This window comes from Adiantum capillus-veneris, chromosome 11 (genome assembly GCF_014529385.1).
Source record: "Adiantum capillus-veneris isolate H3 chromosome 11, ASM1452938v2, whole genome shotgun sequence".
Taxonomy (NCBI): domain Eukaryota; kingdom Viridiplantae; phylum Streptophyta; class Polypodiopsida; order Polypodiales; family Pteridaceae; genus Adiantum; species Adiantum capillus-veneris.
Genome location: NC_140941.1, coordinates 102,551,578 through 102,578,748, shown reverse-complemented (window position 1 = coordinate 102,578,748; position 27,171 = coordinate 102,551,578). Strand labels below are relative to the sequence as shown.

General features: G+C 44.6%; 1 protein-coding gene across 1 annotated transcript in view; it reads right to left on the bottom strand.

Moving 5' to 3' along the window:
• LOC147447751 (uncharacterized) overlaps positions 1-26,080 on the bottom strand; it is a 67,592-nt gene extending 41,512 nt beyond the window's left edge. Inside the window, exon 1 of the mRNA XM_086523462.1 lies at positions 25,857-26,080. Within this exon, the coding sequence (XP_086379588.1) occupies positions 25,857-25,964 (108 nt within the window). The 5' untranslated portion in view covers positions 25,965-26,080. The remainder of the gene's footprint in view (positions 1-25,856) is intronic.
• Between the last annotated feature and the right edge of the window lie 1,091 nt (positions 26,081-27,171).

The window sequence follows — 27,171 nt, the reverse complement described above, 5'->3', positions numbered from 1 at the left end:
TGTCCATAGGCGGTCAAGATAGCGGAGAGATCCTCCCTCTTATTTGCTTTTTTGTATTAGAGTCAGCTTGGCTATGCCATGGACTATGTGCACCAAAATGGAATCTGTAATTTCATTTTATGCTGCAAAAGTGTTATATTTCCCTCTTCTGTTCCCATAACCATGTCTGCAGGTGATAGATATGTTCTGCTGATTCTTGATAAAGATCAGAATTTCGAACCAATATTTTTGCTGGTTTTTTAGTGAACTCACAGATTCTGCAAGTGATATTGCTAATTTTTTAAATATTAGATATCTGCAATCATTTTTTGTTGATTTTCAAAGAATAACATAGAACTAGCCTACATGGCAAATAGATTTTCACAATTTTCACATAAAAGACAGTGATCCTTAATGATTATTTGCAGAGTCTTGTTGATGCAAAGAGAAGAGAGAGAGAGAGAGAGAGAGAGACCTCCATCCACGTAATGCAGGAGAAGTGCCAGTGCGGCATTGCATCAGAAACCTTTAATGTTCTCGTGGGTAGAATTAATGTTAGCATTTGTAAGTTAGTTGCACATTTTTTTAAAGTGAATTGTGAACTTTTAAAACTTAAAAGTTGAAGGGTTTTAAAATTTTAAAGTAAGTGTGCCAAGCGGCGCACTCACTTACCCATGCAAGCTCTCTCTCTCACCCTCCCTCATCTTCTAGCGCCCCCTCTTCCTCTTGTCTATATAAGAGCAGCACCTTTCCCGCTTGGGAGGTTGACATTGCTGTTACCCCCCCCTATTGTGAGCATGCTCTACGCGACGGAGCTCTCCATTAGAGCTTGAGAGCAGCCCCTTGTGGCATATGTGGTAGCTCTGAGCTCCCATTGTCTAGAACAAGGACTCTCATTGTAACAGACTTGGACACTCCAAGTCAAGAATCAATCACGACAGCACTAAATAACCACTTCAAACAATTCACAGATCACAATAGATTTGCACTGGCCCGGCAGAGTTCCGTGCCTAGAGATATTGGCCCCAAAGACTGGCGCCCCTTTCAGTATTTCTTTTTATATTAATCAGTTCAAAGTACAAGAGAGTGGGTCGGGATTCACTCTCAAACTCTGCGTCAAGATGCTCTGAGAAGTGAGGCCCTCACCACTAATTTAAAGGTTACAAGGGATGCCCAAAAGCAAAGCCCCAAAAGCTTGAAAGCAAAAGCTCTTTTCCCTCTCTCACAGAGAGCTTCTGAAAGCAAAAGCAAATTCTCTCTCTCTCTCTCTCTCTCTCTCTCTCTCTCTCTCTCTCTCTCTCTCAATGAGAGCAACAAAAAGCAATTATGCTTTTCTGACCAAAAGCTGAGATTTGCGTCGCTCAAAAATATCCCAAAAAATATTTATTTTTATTTTTATTTTTTTGACCTCCGCGATTTCCGAAAATTAGGGTTTGTGGCAGAAATTAGGGTTTCCAGGATTTTTAGGATTTCTGGCAAAAATTAGGGTTTCTGCTGTCCGCCACATCATCACTTTGTGACATACCCCCCTCTTGAAAGCATTGTAATCAACTGCGATTACTGCAAAACCGACAAAAGCCATAAACCGTCTTAGCAGACACTGACTGTTAGTACCTACGTACTAGGAACACACATCTAGCACATGTACCAAATCGACAGGCACATCACACGACATCACAGGACATCACCAGACATCACAGGACATTCAACATTCATTCGGATCTTAGACCATGATTTATCGGCAATGTAGCTAGCAATCATATCTAGGTCCAATCGGGACCTCATCGATGTCCGATTGACTAACCCCTATTGCAACCATGTCTATTCGAGATCAAGTAGACCAAAATGCTGCAGTCATTTCGTCTATCAGTTCCTGCACTCAAAAGAAGTGAAGAAACAAATCAGTATCATTATCAAGAATTCCATTTCGTAAAGTCATCCAGCAGAATACTGTCAGCTATCAGTATCCTTGAAGCTCAAAGAGACATCAGTGACTTTAGTATCAAAATCAAAGCATCTGTTTGACAAAGGAGTGGAGTAACTCCCCTCTTGTGCATCCCATTGCACCAGATCTTCGGCCAAGCTGAATTTCTGGGTTCCGTTTGGAGTAGACTATGCTAAACCAAAACATCGAGGTAAAGTTTCACAATCCGAGGAGTATCTGCTAGGTCCTCCTCCTCCATCCACTTCGCATCAAATGCAAGAAAGTTCTTGAACTTAACCAAGAACCGCCTTCAGACTTTACCTTTCTTCATATCCGTATGTGCCAAAATCTGTTCAGGAACAAGGGTCTCCTCGTTTTCTTCCACTGTGGGTTGCTCATCACGCTCCCCATCATCAGGCACATCACCCTTAACAAGTTTCAAGAGACTCACATGCAATGCATTGTGAATCCTCCAAGTATCTGGCAGTTTCAATCGGAAGGAGACATCATTTATCTTGTCAGTGATCTGGAAAGGTGCGTAGTATCGCATGCTAAGCTTTGGAAAAAGCCTCTCCTTTCCCTTTTTCTTTCGTAGGCGTGTCTTCTCAAAACGTAAGAGAACCCAATCATCCTCCTTCAATTTCAAGTCACAACGATGGCGATCCACTGCCTTTTTCTATCGTTCTTGAGACTCCTGCAAAGTCTCGCGAACCTTGGCAAAAGCCGTATCCAAATCTCGCGAATATTCATCCGCTTCAAATATCTAATCTTTCGTGCTCAGGAAGGATGGAACCTTCGCAACACTTTCAACAATCTCACATGGCATCTTCCCCGTCGAAGAGTGTATCGTGTTATTGTAGGCAAATTCCACCAAAGATAAGTTCTTTTTCCATTGAGTCTTCTGATCCGAGATACAAGACTTCAATAAATCTAAAATCACTGAATTGGCAATCTCAAATTGTCCGTCAGTCTGCAAGTGGAACGATGACGAGAACTGCAACCGCGTGCCAATGTTCTCCCAAATTGCCTTCCAAAACAAACTCATAAATCTGGGGTCTCTGTCGGAGACAATCGTCTCAGACGTGCCATGTAATCGGAAAATCATCGTGATCATTCTGTGTTCTCGTGAGATCAAAATGAAATCCATTTCAATATTTTCCCATGGGCGGGTGGGTATGGGTAAAGGCTTTAACAATCCCTGTGCCTTATACCTGTAAAAATTGACCTTCTGGCATACTAAGCAACTGCGCACAAACTCTTCCACATCCTTTTTGAGTCTCGGCCCAAAGAAGTATCTCTCTACCCCCTTCATGGTGGTAGCAATGCCGCGGTGAATCGTAAAAGGTGGACAATGGCATTCAGTCATAACCTTTTCCCTCAACGGTTGTGTAACGCACAACATAGTCTTTTTCATCAAGTAGCCTTTCCGAAGCGAGTATCCAGCTACTGTCTCCCCATCCCGTATCCATGTGAAAATATCTGCAAAATCTGTATCTGTGGCATATTGATCGACCATATCCTCGAAGCTACTATGATGTATCGCGGAAATAGCCAGATCCAACGGCTTCCGAGACAAAGCATCTGCCACCACATTCTTCTGTCCCTGCTCATGGACAATCTGGAGGTGAAACTGTGACAAGTTCGCCCACCGCATCTACTTTTCCGAAAGCTGCTTCTGTGACAAGAAGTAGCGTAAACTCTGATGGTCTGTAAAGACAGTAAAATCCGCTCTGAGTAGGTAATGCCGCCACTGAGTAAGAGCATGGATAGCCACCAAAGCTCTTTCTCATAAATCTGTGTTGTCATCTCCGGCCTACAGAACAATCGGCTCTCATAAGCAATGACATGGCCTTCTTGCATCAAGACCGCACCCAGACTACGACCATAAGCATCACAAAATACTTCAAATGACTTTTGCAAGTCCGGCAAAGTCAAATCTGGTCCTGTAGTCAATTTCTCTTTCAATGTCTGAAAGGCAGTCACCTCTGTGGATTCTCACGAGAAAGGGACTCCTTTCTGTATCAAGAATATGCAAAGGGGAAGCAACCTCTGCAAACTTTCGAATGAACCGTCTGTAGTATGAACACAATCCCAAGAAGCTTTCAACTTCATGGACATTCTTCAAATCGGGCCAATCACGGGTAGTGTCTATCTTGGCCGGATCCATTTGCACTCCTGCTATGCTGATACAAAGTATCCCAAAAAAAGTGTATCTCTGAAGCAGATGATCTCTGTGTTCTGCCTCATTCTTGGAGAAAACAATGATATCATCAAAGAAAGTGCCAACAAATAGCCTGTACTCTCGAAAAATCCCGTCCATCATCCGGTTAAATGTCACAGGAGCATTGGTTAAGCCAAAAGGCATCACCAAAAAAACTCAAATAATCCAAAAGTAGTCCGAAAGGCTGTCTTGTAGACGTCTCCCGTCGCGATTCGGATCTGATGATATCCACTCTTCAGATCAATCCTACTAAAGCACGAGGATCCCTGTAACCTGTCGAGTGTATCATCGATCCTAGGAAGTGGAAATCTGTTCTTGATGGTGATTTTGTTGAGAGCTCTATAATCAATGCACATTCTCCAAGATCCGTCTTTCTTCAAATCCAACAACAATGGAGAGCAATACGGTGAAGTACTATGCTGGACAAGACCCTTTTCCAAGAGGTCTTTCACTGCTTTTCATTTTGTACTCGGCTCACACGGTAAGGTGGCCAGTTCGGTGGCGTGCTTCCAGGTATCAGATCAATGGTTTGATCTTCAGGCCCTCTGAAAAGCAATCGGCATGAGTGTGGAGGAAAATCTTGGCGTTCTTTTGATGAGGTCAAAACATATTCAACCTTTATCCATCGTTCAGTTCTCTCTCAAAAGAATGAGTAAGAAATTGAAGTTCATCAAGTACAATCTCAAAGCCCTTCATTTATCAAAGTCGCTTTCTCGGCCCGGTAGTCAACCACGGTGTAGTTCTTGTGGTACCAAGGGATCCTGAGTAGAACGTCACTCGCGTGCCTTGAACACCCCTGCCATTACAAACGAAGTTTGCCAATGCTGGGTGTAATGGCAACATCCCATCCGGGTGCCAATCGAACTACCTCCGCCTGTGGCGCCAGTTTGTCGAGCGTAATTTCCAAATCGAGCCGCCAATTCCAAGTGAGAAGAAGTTGGCCTTGGCTCCTTCAAAGAGCTTCCTGATCCTTCACTTTGCCCCAAAAAGCGGCAAAGTTTGTACTTTCATTCATTTGATTCGGTGCAAGTCCCACGCCATGTGGTACCAGTTATGCTTTTCTATCTGCCACGTTCCTCAGCTGCTCTTGAACTCTCAGGCCTGTCGTCGTTCTTATCATTCTGTTCTTTCTGTGCCTTTTTGGCGCACTTTGCGAAGATATGTCCATGTTCCCCGCATCCAAGGCACTTCCCCTCTCTAATGAAGCGAGCTCTCTCCTCAGGAGTAAGCTTGGGTCGTGCATCCTTTTTCTCTGGGTTGCTCTTTTTCTTTCTACTTTCATTCCCAGAAGTCTGTTCTGCTCGTTGTGTCATGGCCTCATATGTGGGGTAGGTCAGACTACCAGAGTGAATGGCAAAGCCCCGCTTCGCATGACTCATCAACTCCTGAATAGAAGCTGACTTCTGTTCCAAGCAGTGATCTCGGATCTCTGTAGGTAGACCCAAGGTGAACCGCTCAATCTGTTCTCTGAATGAGATCTTCTTGAATGAAGAGGCAGGTCCAGAATCTTTCACAATAAACATTGATTGTATCTTTCTTGGTCATCCGAAGATGGTTCCAAGCAGCTCGTGTATCTCGTTCATATTCTTGCGTCAACCAAGAAGAAATAAAAAGCTTTTTAAATTTCAGCCATTTAACTGATGCAGTCTTATTTAAAAGAAGCGTGGACCACCAAGTACGAGCATTCCCCTTAAAGTAAGAGGCAGCTCTCCGAATCTTGGAGTGCTCTAAATAGCGTCCTCCCGCGAAAGCGATGTCAAACTGTTGTATAAAAGACAAAGCCTTCGAAGCATCTGAGTATCCTGAAAAAGTATCAAACTTGATCGAGTGGCCACCTTCCTTAAACTCTCAGACTTTCTTGCTTTTAACTTCGAGAAAGTCATATTGGTTAGCTTTGTAAAAATTCTTCTTGTTCGCATAAAAGTTTCCGTCATCGGAATCTGAGCTGTCTGTAGACGAGTCCTCAGTAGAATTGTCAGTCTCTGGGCGAGATGTAGCCTTCTTTGCCTTTTTCTTGCCCTTTCAGAAGCTTTGTTTCTTGCTTCGCTTTTTACCTTTTCTGTCTTCTTCGCTCGAATCTAAAGAGCTAGAAGAACTGTCAGATGAAGAAGAAGAAGAAGAAGAAGAAGAATTGGGTACTCCTTCAAATCGAACACGCTTCTTCCATTTCTTTGCCTTGTCAAAAGTCGACTGACGACCCAAATATCCCGGGAAGTCAGTGCTTTTCTTTTGCTTTTGCCGTGCTTTTTGGCTTTCTTTTGCGCGTCAAAAAGCTGAGCAATCCGTGCATCAACCACCTCTTCTAGTTCCTTCTCTGAATATTTCTTGTGAGCAGAAGGTTTCTTGAAAGCAGATTTCGGGGGTGGTGTAGTGGTTTTCTGCCACTGTGCATCCACTTCCTGAAAAGAAGTCTCGTTTATATATTTTGCCAATTTCGCATCCTTTGCAGAACTGAGCATCATCTGTGTTGCATCGCCGATCAATTGACAACGCTTCATCTCTCTTTGCTCCGCCTGAGTAGGCTGAGGCGGGCCATACTCTGTCTGAATCTTCGTTGTGATCCCAACCCGCATCTCCAGATGCAGAGGGAGTCGACTGATCCTTGCTTGAAGCCATAGGTGCCGCGGAAAAAAAATCGGGGATCGGATTTCCCGTAGAAGAGAAATCGGCCGTGCTCTGATACCACTGTAACAGACTTGGACACTCCAAGTCAAGAATCAATCACGACAGCACCAAATAACCATTTCAAACAATTCACATATCACAATAGATTTGCACTGGCCCGACGGAGTTCCGTGCCTAGAGATATTGCCCCCAAGACTGGCGCCCCTTTCGGTATTTCTTTTTATATTAATCAGTTCAAAGTACAAGAGAGTGGGTCGGGATTCACTCTCAGAATCTACGTCCAAATGCTCTGAGAAGTGAGGCTCTCACCACTAATTTAAAGGTTACAAGGGATGCCCAAAAGCAGAGCCCCAAAAGCTTGAAAGCAAAAGCTCTTTTCCCTCTCTCACAGAGAGCTTCTGAAAGCAAAAGCAAATTCTCTCTCTCTCTCTCAATGAGAGCAACAAAAAGCAATTATGCTTTTCTGGCCAAAAGGTGAGATTTGCGTCACTCAAAAATATCCCAAAAAAAATTTATTTTATTTTTTTGACCTCCGCGATTTCCGGAAATTAGGGTTTGTGGCAAAAATTAGGGTTTGCAAGATTTTTAGGATTTTTGGCTAGGCTTTCTGTTGTCCGCCACGTCATCACTTTGTGACACTCACAGCCATAGCCACCTTCTTGAGAAGTTTTGTCGCGAGAAGTTACAGCAGACGCTCTCTTCCTAGAGCGTAGTGGCTGTAGTTTCTTTGTTTTCAGCCCCTAATCGTCTCAAATAGGGTACCAAAGCATTCATAGAATTTCAATCTTCTCTACTGATCCTACGCATACACAAAGTTTGGTGTAATTCCATCGCGAAAAAGGCCTCCGTTTCGGCATTGGAACATGCACAGGAAAGTGTAGAAAATTACAGCAAGCGTATGTGTGTGCATTTTGCATGTTTCTTTCTTATGTTCATTGCACGAATGATTAGGTATGAAGGGGACCAATTAGCGAAAGAGTGTGCAAAAAATAGACTCTCTTCTTTGAGAGCTTTCGTGGAGGTTTGTGGAAGATAAGACTCTCATTTAAGAGAGCTTCCAAAATCTCACAGAAGAGGGGAAAATTCTTGTCACGTGCACATCTAACCCTATGTGCATGTGGACATGCTACTTCATGACAAGGGTTCAATTAGCTTAGGAAGTGTTCTGGCACCTTTGTGAGTCTGTTCGCAGACCGTGCATGTCCAGACACTTAAGAGTAGTTGCATTTCCTCTGGTTGCACACAGCATGATCATCAGATTACAGTCAGTACCCATAAGGAGCATTTTACAGTGCACAAAACCCATTTTTCCTATTTTAGCCATTTTTCACTTATTATTAATAAGTGACTTCGTTGGGAAACTGGGTAGGGCAATTTTGCAAGGGACTATTTAAGAAACCTAGCGCTAGCACTTTCTGGCAAAAGAGGCAGCAAGGAACCAAGTTCTGGCAGTGCACCTTCTAAGCAAGACCGGCAGGAGGACTTAGCATTTTTCAGCCATCAAGATCAGTCTAGCATTTTCAGCAACTGCAGATCAACCCAAGTGAAACCGGCCCGTGGGGTGATAGGCGTTGGCTTTCACCCGAAATTCTTTACTTTAACTTTACGACACAAAGGAACTTCACGAATAAGCCTGTGACTGGAAGTCAACACTTCAAGACAAACCACGGCCTGGCAGCTAGAGCGCTACCGAGCAGACAACGACACCCTGTTGGCCCCAAAGACTAGCGCCCCTTTCGGTATTTCTTTATTTTTATTATACTTGAGAAAAACTTGTAAACATCCACAAGATGTCCCACTTTTATCGGACTTAAATTCCTCTAGTCCAACCAATTTCGGCAACATAACCACAGTAGAAGTCTCCACGAACAAAATCCCAAGCAAACATAGACTTTCCACGCACTTTAGAGCTCTTTGAAAAACTTGGCGAGAAATTTCAGCTCGCTGAATTCTCTGTTTTGCGCTCCGATCTATGTGCAAATCACTTTTCTGGGTAGCCCTCGAGCTCTCGCACCTGTAGGGTCACTTGCCCCTTGAATTAGACGAGATTCCTTGCGGGAAATCTCTTCAAAATGGCATGTACAAGCACCCAATGCTTTCCCGAGACTCCCCTGACAAATAAGCGATCCCAACTCTTGCACCTAACCCTCACCAAGCTGTCCAAACCTGTCCATGGCTGTAATTGCAGGTTTTTGACCCAATTTCGCCAACATATCGGCACAAATATCCCTGTAGGTCAAAAGTACACGTCAAGGACACTTTCCCTTGCGGTATGGAAGCTTTCCAGTAAGCTGTACGTCAATTTCAGCGTGCTGTAATTTACTCTTTTGCCACTGTTCGGTGCCTGCTGCCCTGTACACGCATCACAAGGCCTTTCCGAGGCTCCCGTGGCAATTCCCTGCAGTTTAGGTGCGAAACCCTAAAGCTGCAGAAAAACACAGCAGGCTGTAATTCTCTGTTTTGGACCGTTTCGAGCGGAGCGAGCACGCCTACTCGTGTCTCAGGTGCTCCCGCACGCAATGGGACAGTTCCCCTGTAAATCGGACGAGTTTTCACACGAGAAAACTCTCCGTTTTCGCATTCCTTCGCGATGGAACTGTGCGTACTTGAAGGGGATTAGCAGTTAGCTAATCCGGTTCCTGTACAGAAGGCTCTTGCCATGGCAAACGCGCATAAAACCCCCAGAACTGTACATGGTTATCTGAGAAGCCCAACTAGTGGGGCATTACCATATGTGCAAAGGGGAGAGAGAGATGCGCGAGAACCAGTCATCGCGCTACATAGAGCAAGGGAAAAGGCAAGCTTTCCATTAAAGCTGTGATCACCTGCAGCCACTACTCACACACACTGTAGCACACACTTATGGGTTGAAATCAGCCCCCTCTTCATGCAGACTTGGCAAGTCAGCCTGATGCCGCCATCTGTCCAGTTTGCCTCTTTTGAGTTAATTCCCTAGTACCCACCAACTTATAAGTGTCGCGAGTGGCCTAAATGACTTTGAACTGAGCCTAGACACCCTTTTACTCCTCGGATTCCACTGCCAATTAGCCCGACCAACTCGTGGTGACATGCCCGCTATTCGCAGATTTCAGCATCTGCGTTTTCAGCGCATCGTCGTCACGTCGTCGTCATCGCCGTCGTCACCGACATAGAGTCAGAATTCAGCAGATACAAGATTTGCAGATTTCAGCCCCTAGCATTTTCAGTTTTCAGCTGTCTCGTCGTCTTCATCATCGCCGTCGATATCATCGGCAAGACCATTGCATTTAGACCATTGTAGAGATTTGTGCAATCAATAGTAGACCTCTCTCGCCATAGAGAGTGGGACCCTTGGAGGAGGGTTTGACAACATTCTAGTGTCGTATTCTTCTCTCTCTATCTCTCAGTCTCAGCACCTTCATTCACAGTGTTTACCCACTTTGTTTGTGATCATTTGCACTCTCTCATTAAGGAACGAAAGGCTCTCCCTTCCGTAAGTAAAAGGAACCCTTGAGCACAATTCAAAGCACTCATCTTGAGCAAGTTCAACATTCACTTCCGGTGCACCTTGCTTTCGTGGAGGTTTGGGGAAGATAGACTCTCATTTAAGAGAGCTTCCAAAATCTCACAGAAGAGGGGAAAATTCTCTTAGCGATTAGAGAGTAGTTTTATCTCTCTATCCGTCAGAAGCAAAAAAAGAACAAGAAAGAATCAAGGACGGGGCAAACTTTGCCCCGTTCCTGTGCTTGTGAAGATTCTCCCTTAGCAATAAAGATATTCTCTTTAGGGGGGGGGGGGGAGAGGGACCAGCCCATCTTCTGGTCCCCAATGATGTGTCAAGCTTTTCTCTCACTTCTTAGTTCTCTCGAGTATATGAATTTCATTTAAAAGTCAGTTTACGCTTCTGTCTTTTGTGACAGTGGTATCATAGCAAGGTCATCTCTCTCTTTCTTAAGAGATTGACTCCTCTTGGCAGACTGCAGAAATGGAAGGATGTGAGATAGAGTTCACTCTCCTCCAGCAGCACGTTGCAGAGTTGCAGAAGCTCTCTCCCATCCAGAAGTTCAGAAGATTCTCCATACCCTTGAAAAAGGGAAGGAGAAAGTGCAATTGGAGTCGAGAGAAATTCCCCAGAACTCCAAAATGCAAGAACCTCAGGAAGATCCTCTAGTCGGAACCTCCCGCACGCATGAGAGTTAGAAGAATGCTCAAGAACGTCATGAGCAGTCTAATCTTAAGATTCAAGAACAGAATCCTCTTGATTCTCCTCGGTTCTCTTTCATGAAGGATTTGGAAGACATAGTCCCTCAAGAGAACATGTTCATTGAAGATCGCAGCCGCAGGAGGCGTAGTCAAAGGAGAGGCCCTCTATCAACAGGGAGTCTAAAGATAGGAGCATCACAAGAAGAAGCACCGTAGGCAGAGGTCCTTCAAGGTAGGGGATAAGGATGTAAAATTTGATTCCTACAATGGACGGCGGGATAATAACAAAGCTTTAGCTTTCATCAGCCAGTTTGAAGTAGCATTTGCAGAAGGGGATTTTACAGAAAGGTCTAAGCTTCGCCATGTCGGTATGTACCTGAAAGGCATAGCCAGTAGTTGGTGGTTGACTCTGATCCTGGAAAAACACAAGCCTCGAGATTGGACTGCCTTCAAGAAGGATTCTATGCGATGCAACGTCAACAACAAGGTGAAATTGTGCAAAGCAGATGCTTCAATTTGCAAAGGATTCCAGTATGCTAAATTCTTGACCCGGAACCCGATCGATGAGGTGCATTCCCATTGGCAGAAAGCCATCGCTTCCCCAATAAAGTCAGCCCTCAAGAAACCTCCTATCCCACGGATGTTTACTGAAGATGAACTTGAGGACAGTATCGAAAGACAAGTCAACCAACTTTTGGGGGCAAAGAAGAAGCAATTGAAGAAAAGCAACATGGGAAATGATTGCCTTGATTATTTGGGCCGAAAATCCTCTTTTGCGAATGCAAGAAAACAGAAGAAACATGTACACTTCGAAGGATTGTTCAGTTCGTCCTCATCTTCTTCTGATAGCTAGGACAGCTCATCCTCTTTTGACTCGAATGATGAGAACAGAAAGGGCAAGAAACGACGAAAGAACAAGATATTGAGAAAGATCAAGAAGAAGGCCAAGAAAAGCGGTTCTCAACACTTTTTAGACAGTTTAGATGAGGATTCATCCTCTTCTGAGAGTTCGGACTCCGATGACCATACGTTTTACTAAAAAAGAAAGCACTTTTACAGAGCCAACCAATTTCAGAGCATCTGGACGCAGAGTCTAAGAACAAAGGTCCCCTCGAGTGTTGTACTTGGCTCAAGCACTAATATAAAAAAACAAATACCGAAAGGGGCGCCAGATTTTGGAGCCAATACCTCTAGGCATGGAACTACGCCGAGCCATGTCAACTCAAATTGAATTGTGATTAAAGTGTGAAGTATTTTTAAGTGATTATCTCGTGTGTCGTGCCAGATTCCCGACTTGGGGTGACCAAGTCTGTAACACTGGGTTGCATAAGGGCTTGCAGAGGACTATGAAGCTTTATCCACGAAGCAATTTACAAATACTTATGGAATCAGCTCGCATAGCTGACGCTATACACCGAAAAGGTACTCCCAAGAAGCTGGAACAAAGCACTTATCATGCTAACCATAAAACTCTCAACAATCAGCCCACTTCTACTTCTTCTCAAAAGAAGAAAAGAACCGCCTCAGATGCAAAAGCAAAACCTAATCACCCCAAGAGAGGGAAATATTTCTTGCCCGCACAATTGAGAACCTATATGAGTGAAGGGAGATGCTTTAAGTGTGGAGAAATTAGACACATGAAGGGTGATTGCCCCACTAAAACCCCACAGTCTCCTTCTAATGCAATAACAGATGTACAGGGTAATACAACAAAGGATGGTAAAGAAAGATCTCTTCTAAAAGCATAGCCAGATTAACAACCAACGGACACTTATATTCTTTGAACCACGCAGTACGGATAACTTCTATCTACGAAGCTTGCTGAAGACCTCCATTTACATTCAAGCATCCTCTGCTTTTAAAAGACAAAACTCCAGTTCTACTCTACCATACAGAAGCTGAATTTAAAGATAAGAGACTATAAAGATCAAGAATTTTTCTGTCACAAACTGATGATGTGGCACTAATAAAGTTGTCCCAACTTATGGCCAAGGAACGAGGGGCCCAAGGGACACAAAGACCTTTAAAATTGTGCAAAGGCCTGCTGACGTCGCAACTCTACAGACACTACAGATCACGCTGACTACTGACGTGGCTGTATGAATTTCCGCAGATCGCATTGACAGTGCTGACGTGGCTGCGCTGGCTGCTGTTTTTGGCTGGCAGCTTTTGGGGCAATTTGCTTTTGGGATTACTTGCTTTTGGGGCTCTGCTTTTAGCAACCCTTGTACTCTGCAGAGCATCTGGACGCAGAGTCTGAGAGCGAGCACCCGCGGGTCGGTTGTACTTTGCTCAAAGATTAATATAAAAGAAATACCAAATGGGGCGCTAGTCTTTGGGGCCAGTATCTCTTGGCACGGAACTACGTCGGGCCGTGTTGACTTTCTTTTGATTTGTGAAGTGTTTTGAAGTGAATCTCTGCTGTGTCGCGGTAGAATCTTGACTTGGGGTGCCCAAGTTTGTTACAGTGGTATCAAAGCACGGCCGATTTCTCTTCTACCGGGAAATCCGATCCCTTTTCTCGCAACACTTATGGATTCTGAAAAGAATCATTCGACTTCTCTGCAACCGCAGAGGCAGGAGGAGACAACGCAAACGATTTAAACGACCTAACAAAAGATGAGTACGGGCCACCTCGGCCTACACAGTATGAACTTTTGGAGATGCAACGTCAACAACAGGTTGACGAGTGCACAAAGCAGATACTTCAATTTGCTAATGTCACAAATTGCTGACGTATCAAGCCACTAAATAACGGAGCCGACTTGCAGATCCCGGCCGAGGGGCCTATGAAACTCGCCCGTGGGGCGATAGGCTTTGGCTTTCACCCGAAATTCTTTACTTTACTTAAGACTATCACGTGCACAACTAACCCTATGTGTACGTGGACAAGCTACTTCATGTCTAGGGTTCAGCTCAGCTTAGGAAGTGTTCTAGCACCTTTGTGAGTCTGTTCGCAGACCATGCATGTCCAGGCACTTAGAGTAGATGCATATCCTCTGGTTGCACACGGCATGATCATCAGATTTTCATCAGAACCCATTAGGAGCATTTTTGCAGTGCATAGACCTATTTTCCCTATTTTAGCCATTTTTCACTTATTATTTTTAAGTAACTTTTGTTGGGAAACTGGGTAGGGCAAACAAACCAAGAAACCCTAGCGCTAGCACTTTCTAGCAGAAGAGGCAGCAAGGACCTGACATCCAACAGTGCACCTTCTCACCAAGACCCCCCCCCCCCGGGCAGATGACCTAGCGTTTTCAGCAAAGAACAGCCAGCGATTTCTTCAAGTGCAGAACCAGCCCAGCGTTTTGCATTTGCAGCAGCCCTAGCGACAACAGAACAGCAGGGTCAGCCTAGTGTTTTTGCAGCAGGCCACACATCAACCTAGCGTTTTTGCAAACAGCATATCTCCTAGCATTTTGCAGATTCATCACGACAAGATCATCATTAGCCTCAGCGTTTTCAGTTTTCAACATCAAGACACCGCAGTAGAAGCCCCGAACTTCGCAGATCTCACCTTCCCGCAGCAGATCCTCGCCGCACGGTCAAATCAGCCATAGTTTGCAGATTCAACCCGGAAAACACAGATTTCAGCATCTGCGTTTTCAGCGCATCGTCATCATCACCGTCGTCACCGACATAGAGTCAAAATTCAGCAGATAAAGGTTTGCAGATTTCAGCCGTTAGCATTTTCAGATTTCAGCCCGTCTCGTCGTCGTCCTCATTGTCGTCGTCGCCATCAGCAAGTCCAAAGCATTGTAGAGATTTGTGCAATCAATAGTAGACCGCTCTCGCCATAGAGAGTGGGGCCTTCGGAGGAGGGTTTGACAACATTCTGGTGTCGTATTCTTCTCTCTCTATCTCTCAGTCTAAGTACCTTCATTCACAGTGTTTATCCACTTTGTTTGTGATCACTTGCACTCTCTCACTAAAGGAACGGAAGGCTCTCCCTTCCGTGAGTAAAAGGAACCTTGAGCACAGTTCGGAGCACCCATCTTGAGCAAAGTTCAACATTCACTTCCGCTGCACCTTACATTGGTATCAGAACCACATAAATTTTTTTGCTCGTTGCGGTCGCACGTAACCCACGTCCTCTTGGGCGTGTCGATTCCTAATCGTGTTTTGAAGAGTGACAGGAAACCCAAGAAAGAAGGGCTTGTCCAGCCTCCCCTTGTTTCTATTTTCACTCATTGAGAGCGGACCGTGCACTTAGCGGCCGGCCAATCGACGTGGGGGGGGGGGGGGGGAAAAGCAACCTTGGTGTGAGCGCAAGGCCGCCAAGGGGTGCGCCCGCGGAAAAGAGAAGAGCTCGGGTGAAGAGAAGATCCTTCTCTAACACAAATTGCAAGCTAAAGAAGAACCTCAAGACACCCAAGAACCTCAAGAACCTCAAGAACTCAAGAACCTCGAGACTCAAGAACCCAAAACCACAAGAACCCAAGTTCCTCGTGAACTTAAGAACCCATGAAGGTGATGAGCATGAGGGTGGTGAAGAAGAATTTTCCCCACCAGGAGGTTTTTCCGACCCTCCCCCTTCCCCATCTACACCAAGGATTGCATTAACTCCTATGGAGGCTTTCAACAAGATGATGATGGACAGGAAGTTAGAATGCGAAGCAAGAAGAGCAGAAAGAAAGGCAGAATTTGATCGTGAACACAAAGAAAGAATGGCAGCCATAGAGCGTGATCGCGAGCAAGCACGCTTGGAGGCCGCAGAAAGAAAACCAGAATTGGATCGCGAACACAAAGAAAGAAAAGCGATGAGAGACCAACACATGAAAGAGTTGTTGCAACTCTTTTCTAGTGTGCAGGCACAGATTGAACAGAATCAGGAGAAGGAGACTCTCAGTCTTTTCTTTTCCAAAGCACGACACACATGATTTGCAAGATAATGATAAGCATGATGATTTGCATAATCAAGATGTGATTATTCACAAGCATGATGCTTTGCATGATATAGATGTGATTACTCACAAGCATGATGATTTGCATGATAAAAATGTGTGTTCACAAGGATGATGGTTTAGTTGCTACTTTGTCTAGTGAAGCTAACCTCATTGCAGATTCGATTAATCACGAAGAACCGATCTTGGCTCTCGAGTCGAGGTCCACAAAACCCCCACAGGAAGTATATTGTGTTCGAATGATTAGTCAACACGCATTGTTCGAGTGTTTCATTCGTGATGGTTTCCTGTATTTTAGTCACTGTGCTTATGTGATCCCTTTTCATAGGCATGCCATATTGTACGATGAACACGATTCACTCATGAATGAGCACGGATGTATGCGGATTACTCATGAAATGATTAAATGTTTCCATTCAAGGAATTCACATTGCATGTCTCTTCCTTGGCATGACACAATATCCGAAAGAGCACAAGAAGGATTGACCATCAAGCATAGGCATTTCCATTGTGATTTGCCACAGTTGATAGATTCAGATCAGAAAGACAAGTTTCGAATCCATTGTTTGCATGTGTTTGATGAACCGTTTGACACTCCGTCTATATGTTCATCTACATTGCATGCACAGCCTTTAAAGAAGATAGAATTTTTCCAGTCACTTTACGTGGAATGGGTATGTTCATGTTTTTGTGTTGGAAGTGATTTCAGAAATTTTCATCCTCGGAGATTCTTGAAGAAGGAAGATGCATGACTATAGACGAAGTTGAAGCATTGAAGGAGCCACAGATGACTTTGTGTCGCTTTCGGCGCGGCCAAAAGAAGCAAGCGTTGCAGACCTTTATGAAGTTCAAGTATCGCATGACCCACGCATCAGAGTGGGCCGGCGAAGAGTAGTTGATAGATTCAGATCAGAAAGACAAGTTTCGAATCCATTGTTTGCGTGTGTTTGATGAACGGTTTGACACTCCGTCTATATGTTCATCTACATTGCATGCACAGCCTTTAAAGAAGACTAGAATTTTTCCAGTCACTTTACGTGGAATGGGTATGTTCATGTTTTTGTGTTGGAAGTGGTTTCAAAAATTTTCATCCTCGGAGATTCTTGAAGAAGGAAGACGCATGACTATAGACGAAGTTGAAGCATTGAAGGAGCCACAGATGACTTTGTGTCGCTTTCAGCGCGGCCAAAAGAAGCAAGCGTCACAGATCTTTATGAAGTTCAAGTATCGCATGACCCACGCATCAGAGTGGGCCGGCGAAGAGTCCTTTCCAGGATTCCATACGATGTTGGCGATCTCCCTCGACGCCATACAATTCGGTACCAGTACCTCACTTTGAAAAGGAGGGGATGTCACGTGCACATCTAACCCTATGTGTACGTGGACAAGCTACTTCATGTCTAGGGTTCAGTTCAACTTAGGAAGTGTTATGGCACCTTTGTGAGTTTGTTCGCAGACCGTGCATGTCCAGGCACTTGGAGTAGATGCATATCCTCAGGTTGCACATAGCATGATCATCAGATTTTCATTAGAACCCATCAGGAGCATTTTTACACTGCATAGACCTATTTTCCCTATTTTAGCCATTTTTCACTTATTATTTTTTAATTGACTTTTGTTGGGAAACTAGGGAGGGCAGACTGACCAAGCAAGTATAAAAGAAAACCTAGCGCTAGCACTTTCTAGCAGAAGAGGCAGCAGGGACCTGACATCCAACAGTGCACCTTCTCAGCAAGACCCCCCTCCCCCACGGCATATGACCTAGCGTTTTCAGCCAAGAACAGCCAGCGATTTCTTCAAGTGCAAAACCAGCCCAGCGTTTTGCATTTGCAGCAGCGCTAGCATGTCACAAAGTGATGACGTGGCAATTTGAGGCTGAAACCCTAAAATCACTGCAAACCCTAAAAACTGCCAAAAATCCTGATTTCTGCAGAAACCCTAATTTCTGACAGCAAACCCTAATTCTGCCGGGGTGCCACGTGGCAGCAGGAGCAGCTTTCGGATTTTGCGCCGCAAAACACGCTGACAGCTTTTGGCTTGCTTTTTGGGCTCCACGCCGAGAGAGAGAGAGAGAGAGAGAACTTGCTTTTTTTTGGTTTAAAAAAAGAGATACTCTCTAAAGAGAGAGAGAGAGAGAGAACTGCTGCTTTTGATTTTAAAAGCTTTTGGGGCTCTGCTTTTGGGCATCCCTTGTACCTTTAAATATGTGGAGAGGGCTTCACTTCTCAGAGCATCTGGACGCAGAGTCTGAGAGTGAAACCCTAGCCACACTCTTGTACTTTGATCTGATTAATATAAAAATAAATACCAAAAGGGGCGCCAGTCTTTGGGGCCAATATCTCTAGGCACGGAACTCCGTCGGGCCAGTGCAAATCTATTGTGATCTGTGAATTGTTTTGAAGTGGTTATTTGGTGCTGTCGCAGTTGATTCTTGACTTGGAGTGTCCAAGTTTGTTACAGTGGTATCAGAGCACGGCCGATTTCTCTTCTACGGGAAATCCGATCCCCGATTATTTTTTTTCCGCGGCACCTATGGCTTCAGGCAATGATCAGTGGACTCCCTCTGCATCTGGAGATGAAGGTAGGGACCACAACGAAGATTCCGACACGGAGTATGGCCCGCCTAGGCCTACTCCAGCGGAGCAGCAAGAGATGGAGAGTTGGAAATTGATTAATGATGCAACAAAGATGATGCTCAATTTTGCCAAGGACCCGAAGATGGCAAAATATATGAACCAGACCTCTTTGGAAGAGGTACAGATGGAGTGGCAAAGAACCACAACACCACTCCCGAAACCCGCTCTCAAGAAACCTTTTGCCCCCAAGAAATATACGGAGAAGGAACTTGAGAACGTGGTTGATGCACGGATTGCTCAGCTTTTCGACGTGCAAAAGGACAAAAAGCACGGCAAAAAGCAGAAGAAAGGCACTGACTTCCCGAGATTTTGGGTCGTCGATCGACATTCGACAAGGCAAAGAAACTGAAGAAGCGCGTCAAGTTTGAAGGATTACCCAGTTCTTCTTCTTCTTCTGACAGTTCTTCTAGCTCTTCAAACTCGAGCGAAGAAGACATGAAAAGCAAAAAGCGAAGCAAGAAACAACGCTTCGGAAAGGGCAAGAAAAAGGCAAAGAAGTCTAAGTCTCGCCCAGTGAGTGACACTTCTACAGAGGACTCGTCTACGCACAGTTCAGACTTTGACAACGGAAACTTTTATGCGAACAAGAAGAATTTTAATAAAGCCAACCAGTATGACTTTCTCAAAGATAAAAGCAAGAAAGTCCGAGAGTTTAAGGAAGGTGGCCAAGCACTTAAGTTTGATACTTTTTTGGGATACTCCGATGCTTCGAAGGCTTTGTCTTTTACACAGCAGTTTGACATCGCTTTCGCGGGAGGACGCTATTCAGAGCACTCCAAGATTCAGAGAGCTGCCTCTTATTTTAAGGGGAATGCTCGTACTTGGTGGTCCTCGCTTCTCTTAAGCAAGACTGTGCCGGTTACATGGCTGAAAATCAAGAGGCTTTTTATTTCTTCTTGGTTGACTCAAGAGTTTGAGCGAGATATACAAGCTACTTGGAACCATCTTCGGATGACCAAGAGCGATACAATGAATTCTTACTGTTAAAGATTCTAGAGCTCTTTTCTACCCACCTCTTCATTCAAGAAGATCTCATTCAGAGAACAGATTGAGCGGTTTACCTTGGGTCTACCTACAGAGATCCGAGACCACTGCTTGGAACAGAAGTCAGCTTCTATTCAGGAGTTGATGAGTCATGCGAAGCGGGGCTTCGCAATTCACTCTGGCAGTCTGACCTACCCCACAGATGAGGTCACGACACAACGAACCGGATAGACTTTTGGGAATGAAAGTAGAAAAAGAAAGAGCAACCCAGAGCAAAAGGATGCACGACCCAGACTTACTCCTCAAGAGCGGAGTCGCTACATCAGGGAGGGGAAGTGCTTTGGATGCAGGGAAACTGGACATATCTCCGCGAAGTGCCCTAAAAAGGCACAAAAAGAACAGAATGACAAGTACTACGAAAGGCCTGAGAGTTCGAGAGAGGTTGAGGACCGTGTACGAAAAGGCAAGATGAAAACAGGACTAGTTCCAGATTGTGTGGGTGCTGATCCCGGCACCATGGATGAGAGTACAGAACTTTGCCGAGCTCGGGGAAAAGTGAAAGATCAAGAGGCCCTGATTTTCTTTGATGGAGGAGCCAAGGCCAACTTCATTTCACCGGAATTGGCGGCGCGGCTCAAGATCACTCCCGATCGGATGGGACCACTTGCAGAGGCAGTTCTAGTGGCACCCGGCAGGGACATAGCCATTACACCTGTCATTGGCAAACTTCGGTTGCATTGTCAGGGGTATTTGGGGCATGAGGACTTCTTCATAATGCCTTTGGAGGGTTGTGATGTTCTCTTAGGGATTCCTTGGTACCACAAGAACAATGCCGTGGTCGATTATCGGGCGAGAAAAGCGACTTTGACTACAGAAAAGGACAGAACAATTGTACTTGATATTAAACTAAAGGGAGAGTCTGTCCCTATTGTATCGGCTTCGGCCATTTCAAAATTATGGAATCCAGTCTGTTTCTTTACTCGATCTTTATGAAAGAGTTGAGTGATGATGTTAGGACAAATATGTCTAAACTTGATAAAGAACGCCAAGATTTTCTACACTCTCATGCCGATTGCTTCTCAGAAGGCCTGCCAAGAGAGTTACCACCTGCTCGTCCTGAAGATCATACCATTGATCTGATACCTGGTAGTACACCACCGAACCTGCCACCCTACAGTGTGAGCCGAGCACAGAATGAAGAGATTATGAACCAAGTGAAAGACCTCTTGGAAAAGGGTCTTGTCCAGCCTAGTACTTCACCGTATTGCTCTCCAGTGTTGTTGGTTTTGAAGAAAGACGGATCTTGGAGAATGTGCATCGATTATAGAGCTCTAAACAGAATCACCATCAAGAAGAGATTTCTGATTCCTAGGATCAATGATATACTCGATAGGTTACAGGGATCCTCGTGCTTTAGCAGGATTGACTTTGAAAAGTGGATATCATCAGCTCAGGATAGCGCCGGGAGACGTCTACAAGACAGCTTTTCGGACGACTTTTGGGTTATTTGAGTTTTTGGTGATGCCTTTTGGCTTAACCAATGCTCCTGCGACATTTGACCGGATGATGGATAGGATTTTTCAAGAGTACAGGCTACTTGTTGGCACTTTCTTTGACGACATCATTGTTTTCTCCAAGAATGAGGCAGAACACAGAGATCATCTGCTTCAGGTCTTTTAGGCATTACGAGATCACAAGTTAGTGATTAATGCAAAGAAAAGTGAATTTTTCCTACCAGAGATACCCTTTTTGGGACACATTGTGTCAGCAGCAGGAGTGCAAATGGATCCGGCCAAGATAGAGACTATCCGTGATTGGCTCGACTTGAGGAATGTCCATGAAGTTAGAAGCTTCTTGGGACTGTATTCGTACTACAGGCGGTTCATACGAAAGTTTGCAGAGGTTGCTTCCCCTTTGCATACCTTGACTCAGAAAGGAGTACCTTTCTCGTGGGGACCCACATAGGTGACTGCCTTTCGGACATTGAAAGAGAAATTGACTACGCGACCTATTTTGACTTTGTCGGACTTGCAAAAGTCATTTGAAGTATATTGTGATGCTTGTGGTCGTAATCTGGGTGCGGTCTTGATGCAAGAAGGCCATGTCATAGCTTACGAGAGCCGTTTGTTCTCTAGGCCGGAGATGACAGCACAGATTTATGAGAAAGAGCTTTTGGCGGTTATCCATGCTCTTACTCAGTGGCGGCATTACCTACTCGGAGCGGATTTTACTGTCTTCACAGACCATCAGAGCTTGCGCTACTTCTTGTCACTGAAGCAGCTTTCGGAAAAGCAGATGCGGTGGGCGAACATCTTGTCACAATTCCACTTCCAGATTGTCCATGTGCAGGGACAAAAGAATGGTGGCAGATGCTTTGTCTCGGAAACCGTTGGTTCTGGCTATTTCCGCGATACATCATAGGAGCTTCGAGGATATGGTCGATCAGTATGCCACAGGTACAGATTTTGCAGATATTTTCACACGGATACGGGATGGGGAGACAATAGCTGGATATTCCCTTCGGGAAGGCTACTTGATGAAAAAGACTATGTTGTGCGTTACGTTGAGGGACAAGGTTATGACTGAATGCCACTGTCCACCTTTTACGGGTCACCGCGGCATTGCTACCACCATGAAAGGGGTAGAGAGATACTTCTTTTTGCCGAGACTCAAGAAGGATGTGGAGGAGTTTGTGCACAGTTGCTTGGTATGCCAGAAGGTCTAGTTTGACATGCATAAGGCACAGGGATTGTTACAGCCTTTACCCATACCCACCCGCCCCTGGGAAAGTATAGCGATGGATTTCATTTTTGATCTCCCGAGAACACAGAGTGGTCACGATGGTATCGGGACTGTTATTGACAGGTTTAGCAAACAGGCTCATTTCATTCCAATGAAGAAAAAAATCAAGCCGGATCACTTAGCGAGACTGTTTGTGGCCCAGATTTTCAGATTACATGGCATGCCTGAGACGATTGTCTCAGACAGAGACCCCAAATTTACGAGTTTGTTTTGGAAGGCAATTTGGGAGAACATTGGCACGTGGTTGTAGTTCTCGTCATCGTTCCACCCGCAGACTGACGGGCAATCCGAGATTGCCAATTCAGTGGTTCTAGATTTATTGAAGTCTTACCTCTCAGATCAGAAGACTCAATGGGAAAGATTTTTACCTTTGGTGGAATTTGCCTACAATAACACGATACACTCGTCGACGGGGAAGGCGCCATTTGAGATTGTTGAAGGTGCTGCGAAGGTTCCACCCTTCTTAAGCACGAAAGATAAGATCTTTGAAGCGGATGAATATACGCGAGATCTGGATACGGCTTTTGCCAAGGTTCGCGAGACTTTGCAAAAGTCTCAAGAACGACAGAAAAAGACAGTGGATCGCCATCGTCGCGACATGAAATTGAAGGAGGATAATTGGGTGCTCTTACGTTTTGAGAAGTCACGCCTACGAAAGAAAAAGGGAAAGGAGAGGCTTTTTCCAAAGCTTAGTATGCGATACTACGGCCCTTTCCAGATTACTGAAAAGATAAATGATGTCTCCTTCCGATTGAAACTGCCGGATACTTGGAGGATTCACAACGCTTTCCATGTGAGTCTCTTGAAACCTTTTAAAGGTGATGTGCATGATGATGGGGAGCCTTGAGGAGATCCTTGTTCCTGAACAGATTTTGGCACATAAGGATACGAAGAATAAGGGTAAAGTCCGAAGGCGGTTCTTGGTTAAGTTCAAGAATTATCCTGCACTTGATGTGAAGTGGATGGAGGAGGAGGACCTAGCAGATACTCCTCAGATTGTGAAACTTTACCTCAATGCTTTTGGTTTAGCATAGTCTACTCCAAATAGAACCCAGAATTCAGCTTGGCCGGAGATCTGGTGCAGTGGGATGCACAAGAGGGGAGTCACTCCACTCCTTTGTCAACAGATGCCTTGATTTAGATACTAGTGTCACTGATGTCTCTTTGAGCTTCAGGGATACTAAAAGCTGACAGTATTCTGCTGTATGACTTTATGAAATGGAATTCCTGATAATGATACTGATTTGTTCTTGACTTCTTGTGAGTGCAGGAACTGATAGACGAAATGACTACAGCATTTTGGTCTGACTGATCTCGAATAGACATGGTTGCAATAGGGGTTAGTCAATCGAACATCGATGAGGTCCCAATTGGACCTAGATGTGATTGCTAGCTACATTGCCGATAAATCATGGTCTAAGATCCGAGTGAATGTTGAATGTCATGTGATGTCCTGTGATGTCTGGTGATGTCATGTGATGTCGTGTGATGTGATTGTCGATTTTGTACATGTGCTAGATGTGTTTTCCTAGTACGTAGGTACTAACAGTCAGTGTCTGCTAAGACGGTTTATGGCTTTTGTCGGTTTTCCAGGCGTAATCGCGGTCGATTACAATGCTTTCAAGAGGGGGGTATGTCACAAAGTGATGACGTGGCAATTTGAGGCTGAAACCCTAAAATCCTTGCAAACCCTAAAAACTGCCAAAAACCCTAATTTCTACTATAACCCTAATTTCTGACAGCAAACCCTAATTCTGTCGGGGTGCCACGTGGCAGCAAGAGCAGCTTTCGGATTTTGCGCCGCAAAACGCGTTGACAGCTTTTGGCTTGCTTTATGGACTCCATGCCGAGAGAGAGAGAGAACTTGCTTTTATTTTGTTAAAAAAAAAGAGATACTCTCTAAAGAGAGAGAGAGAACTGTTGCTTTTGAATTTAAAAGCTTTTGGGGCTATGCTTTTGGACATCCCTTGTACCTTTAAATATGTGGAGAGGCTTCACTTCTCAGAGCATCTGGATGCAGAGTCTGAGAGTGAAACCCTAGCCACACTCTTGTACTTTGATCTGATTAATATAAAAAGAAATACCAAAAGGGGCGCCAGTCTTTGGGGCCAATATCTCTAGGCACGGAACTCCGCCGGGCCAGTGCAAATCTATTGTGATCTGTGAATTGTTTTGAAGTGGTTATTTGGTGCTGTCGCGGTTGATTCTTGACTTGGAGTGTCCAAGTCTGTTACATAGCGACAGCAGAACAGTAGGGTCAGCCTAGCGTTTTTGCAACAAACCACACATCAGCCTAGCGTTTTTGCAAATAGCAGATTTCCTAGCGTTTTGCAGATTCATTGCAACAAGATCATCATTAGCCTCAGCGTTTTCAGTTGGTTCAAGGGGAGGTTTGTTGGGAGGATAAGTCTTTGTTTCCTCTATGTATATCCTCTCTAAATAGTCATGTATACACATGAGGTCTGCACCTTTTGTCACATGGAGTCTTCACCCTCTCAACTACATTAAGCACTTGAATAGCTCAAGGATTCCAACCCTCATTCAGCCCCTTGATTCCCTCCTTTGATAGGTGAGAAATCCTCATTTAGCGGAAACTCTAACTACTCTCTCCCTCCTATAAAATGGTGCCATCTCCACACATTTTGTGAGAGAACATTGTATCCCACATTATGAGTCAATGAAGTCAAATTTATTATTGCCATCTTTGCCAACTTTCGTTAGTGTTTTGAACACTTCTTTAAGTTTGATTGAGCTATATCATTGACACTATAACATAGCTTTTTCATACACCAAACATGTTCATATGCATACGGATATGAAAGTATGAAAAAAGTATAATTCAGTCCTATCAAAATGTCTTCCGTCTAATTTTACACGCCCTAAGGGACTATGACAAGTCGCATGAATTCCATTATCGTCAAACAATAAGACTTTAGAACATCAACAGACTACACGTTAGAAGCTAGAAGCTCAAACCTAGAGGCTAGAGAACATGTGCACATTCCAAAACTTGCAAATCCTAGGCATCAAACTTTTAAAGGCCCAAAACATAGACTCTCAATAGTAGGAATTTGGAATGACTTGAGACCCAACTTCTTGAAAGTTTGGGCCTTTGGCCCCAAAAAACTTGGGCGCCCCAATTTTCAAGCTTCGAGAATAAACCTCCACATTTGCAAATGTATGATTGGGCAATCCTACACATATGAAATAAACTATTACTATAAATGCTACCCTAATCTATCCAACCTATAGTCCTTACACATAATAGTTACATTCCTACATCCCTTTGGCTTGTGAACAATTGTTCTCTACGTGTGAAGCAGTATACATCATTTTCGGAAAAGGTTATTTAGTCGTCTGTTGAGGAGCTATAGAAGAGTAATTCCATCAATATTAGAAGACAAGACAACAATAGACGCTGCCGAAGTTTCCCTTCATACATCAATTTCAAATTCTGAAAAAACTTCCTAGAATCCAATAAACCTTAAAACAAGTGGCCTGACTCTGGTGGTCACGGGTTTTGGCTTGCATTCCAGCTGCTCTCTCTCTCTCTCTCTCTCTCTCTCTCTCTCAGAGGATCACAGCAATGGGCATACCTCGCAGCCGCCCACTTTGCGCGCAAAAGGGAGGGGTCGCACGCGTCCGATTTCACGGCCCAAATGCTCGTGCAGATGCCAACGATAAATTTCTGGACGTTCCTGCATCACGCACAAGTCTGCTGCTGCGTTGCACCTACAACGCTGCAATGGCTAGTCTCTTGTCCTCTCTTCCATAAAGCACGGTCGTTTTGCTCATGACACTGCGTCGTGCCACGTGGCAGCCAATCACCTGCTCATCTCGACCGTCCCCCCCCCCCCCCCCCCAAGTGCCACGGGGTCCCAAAGCATGGGATCAATGGTCTCAATTGAAAGGCGGGATGGCGATCGATCTGGATCGTTGATCGATTAAAATCTAAACTCAAGATCTCGAGTTTAGATTTCGAAAAACTAATCTCGGGGGGTCAGTCTAATCTCGAAACGCCTCGCTTTCCCAGCCAGGTTTTGAACCCTCGTCATCAGCTTGGGGGGCACACGCCTTGACCAACATGCCCGCGTGCGCCTCGTTGAAATAGATGTGATTTCACATTTATTTGAAGTTAAACTCGAGATCTCAACGTAAAAACTAAACAAGGAATCCCGAGTTTAGTTTTTGTGGACCCCACCATAAAAACTAAACTCGGGATCCCGAGTTTAGTTTTTACCCGTCGACTACTGAGATTTGCGCGCGCCTTTGATTTTGCACAAGAGCCATTGATCCCATGCTTTGGGACCCCGTGGCACTTAAAGGTAGAGGGGGGGGGGGAACTAGTTCGCAATGGTGGGCAACTGGTTACACCAAGATTTTAGTACTCAGAGATAGCTTATTGAAAAATAGACTAAGACTTACGACAAAGAGAGAGACTAGAACAAATAGTTGGAACTAAAATGTGACTGGAATGGAAGACATCATTGTGTTGAGTACGAATTGATACAAGAGAACAATTAGAACTTGGATTGGCGTACTATAAGTAGAATGGCCAAAACTATTCAAGGATTTAGAGTGCAAAGTATGACCATGGAATAGCAAGAGGACCAGTAGCCTCAAAGTGTAGTGGATGCCCTTTATATAAGTATACATAGTGTCAACCTCCATCATCGTCCATTAGTGTGCATTGGTTGTCCCTTGATTCCCTTTATAGATCATCCAAACATTGTTCCTATTGCAACAAAAATGGTGGAAACCAAACTGTTGGGCAAAATAATATGATGAAGAGCATGGCGTGTTGCCTACTCACCAAAGTATTTTTTAAAGTCACATGCCATGTGACTATTGTGGACGTATGAAGCATTCTTCTTTATGTTACAAGAAGACTTAAGAAAAAGAGCACAACCA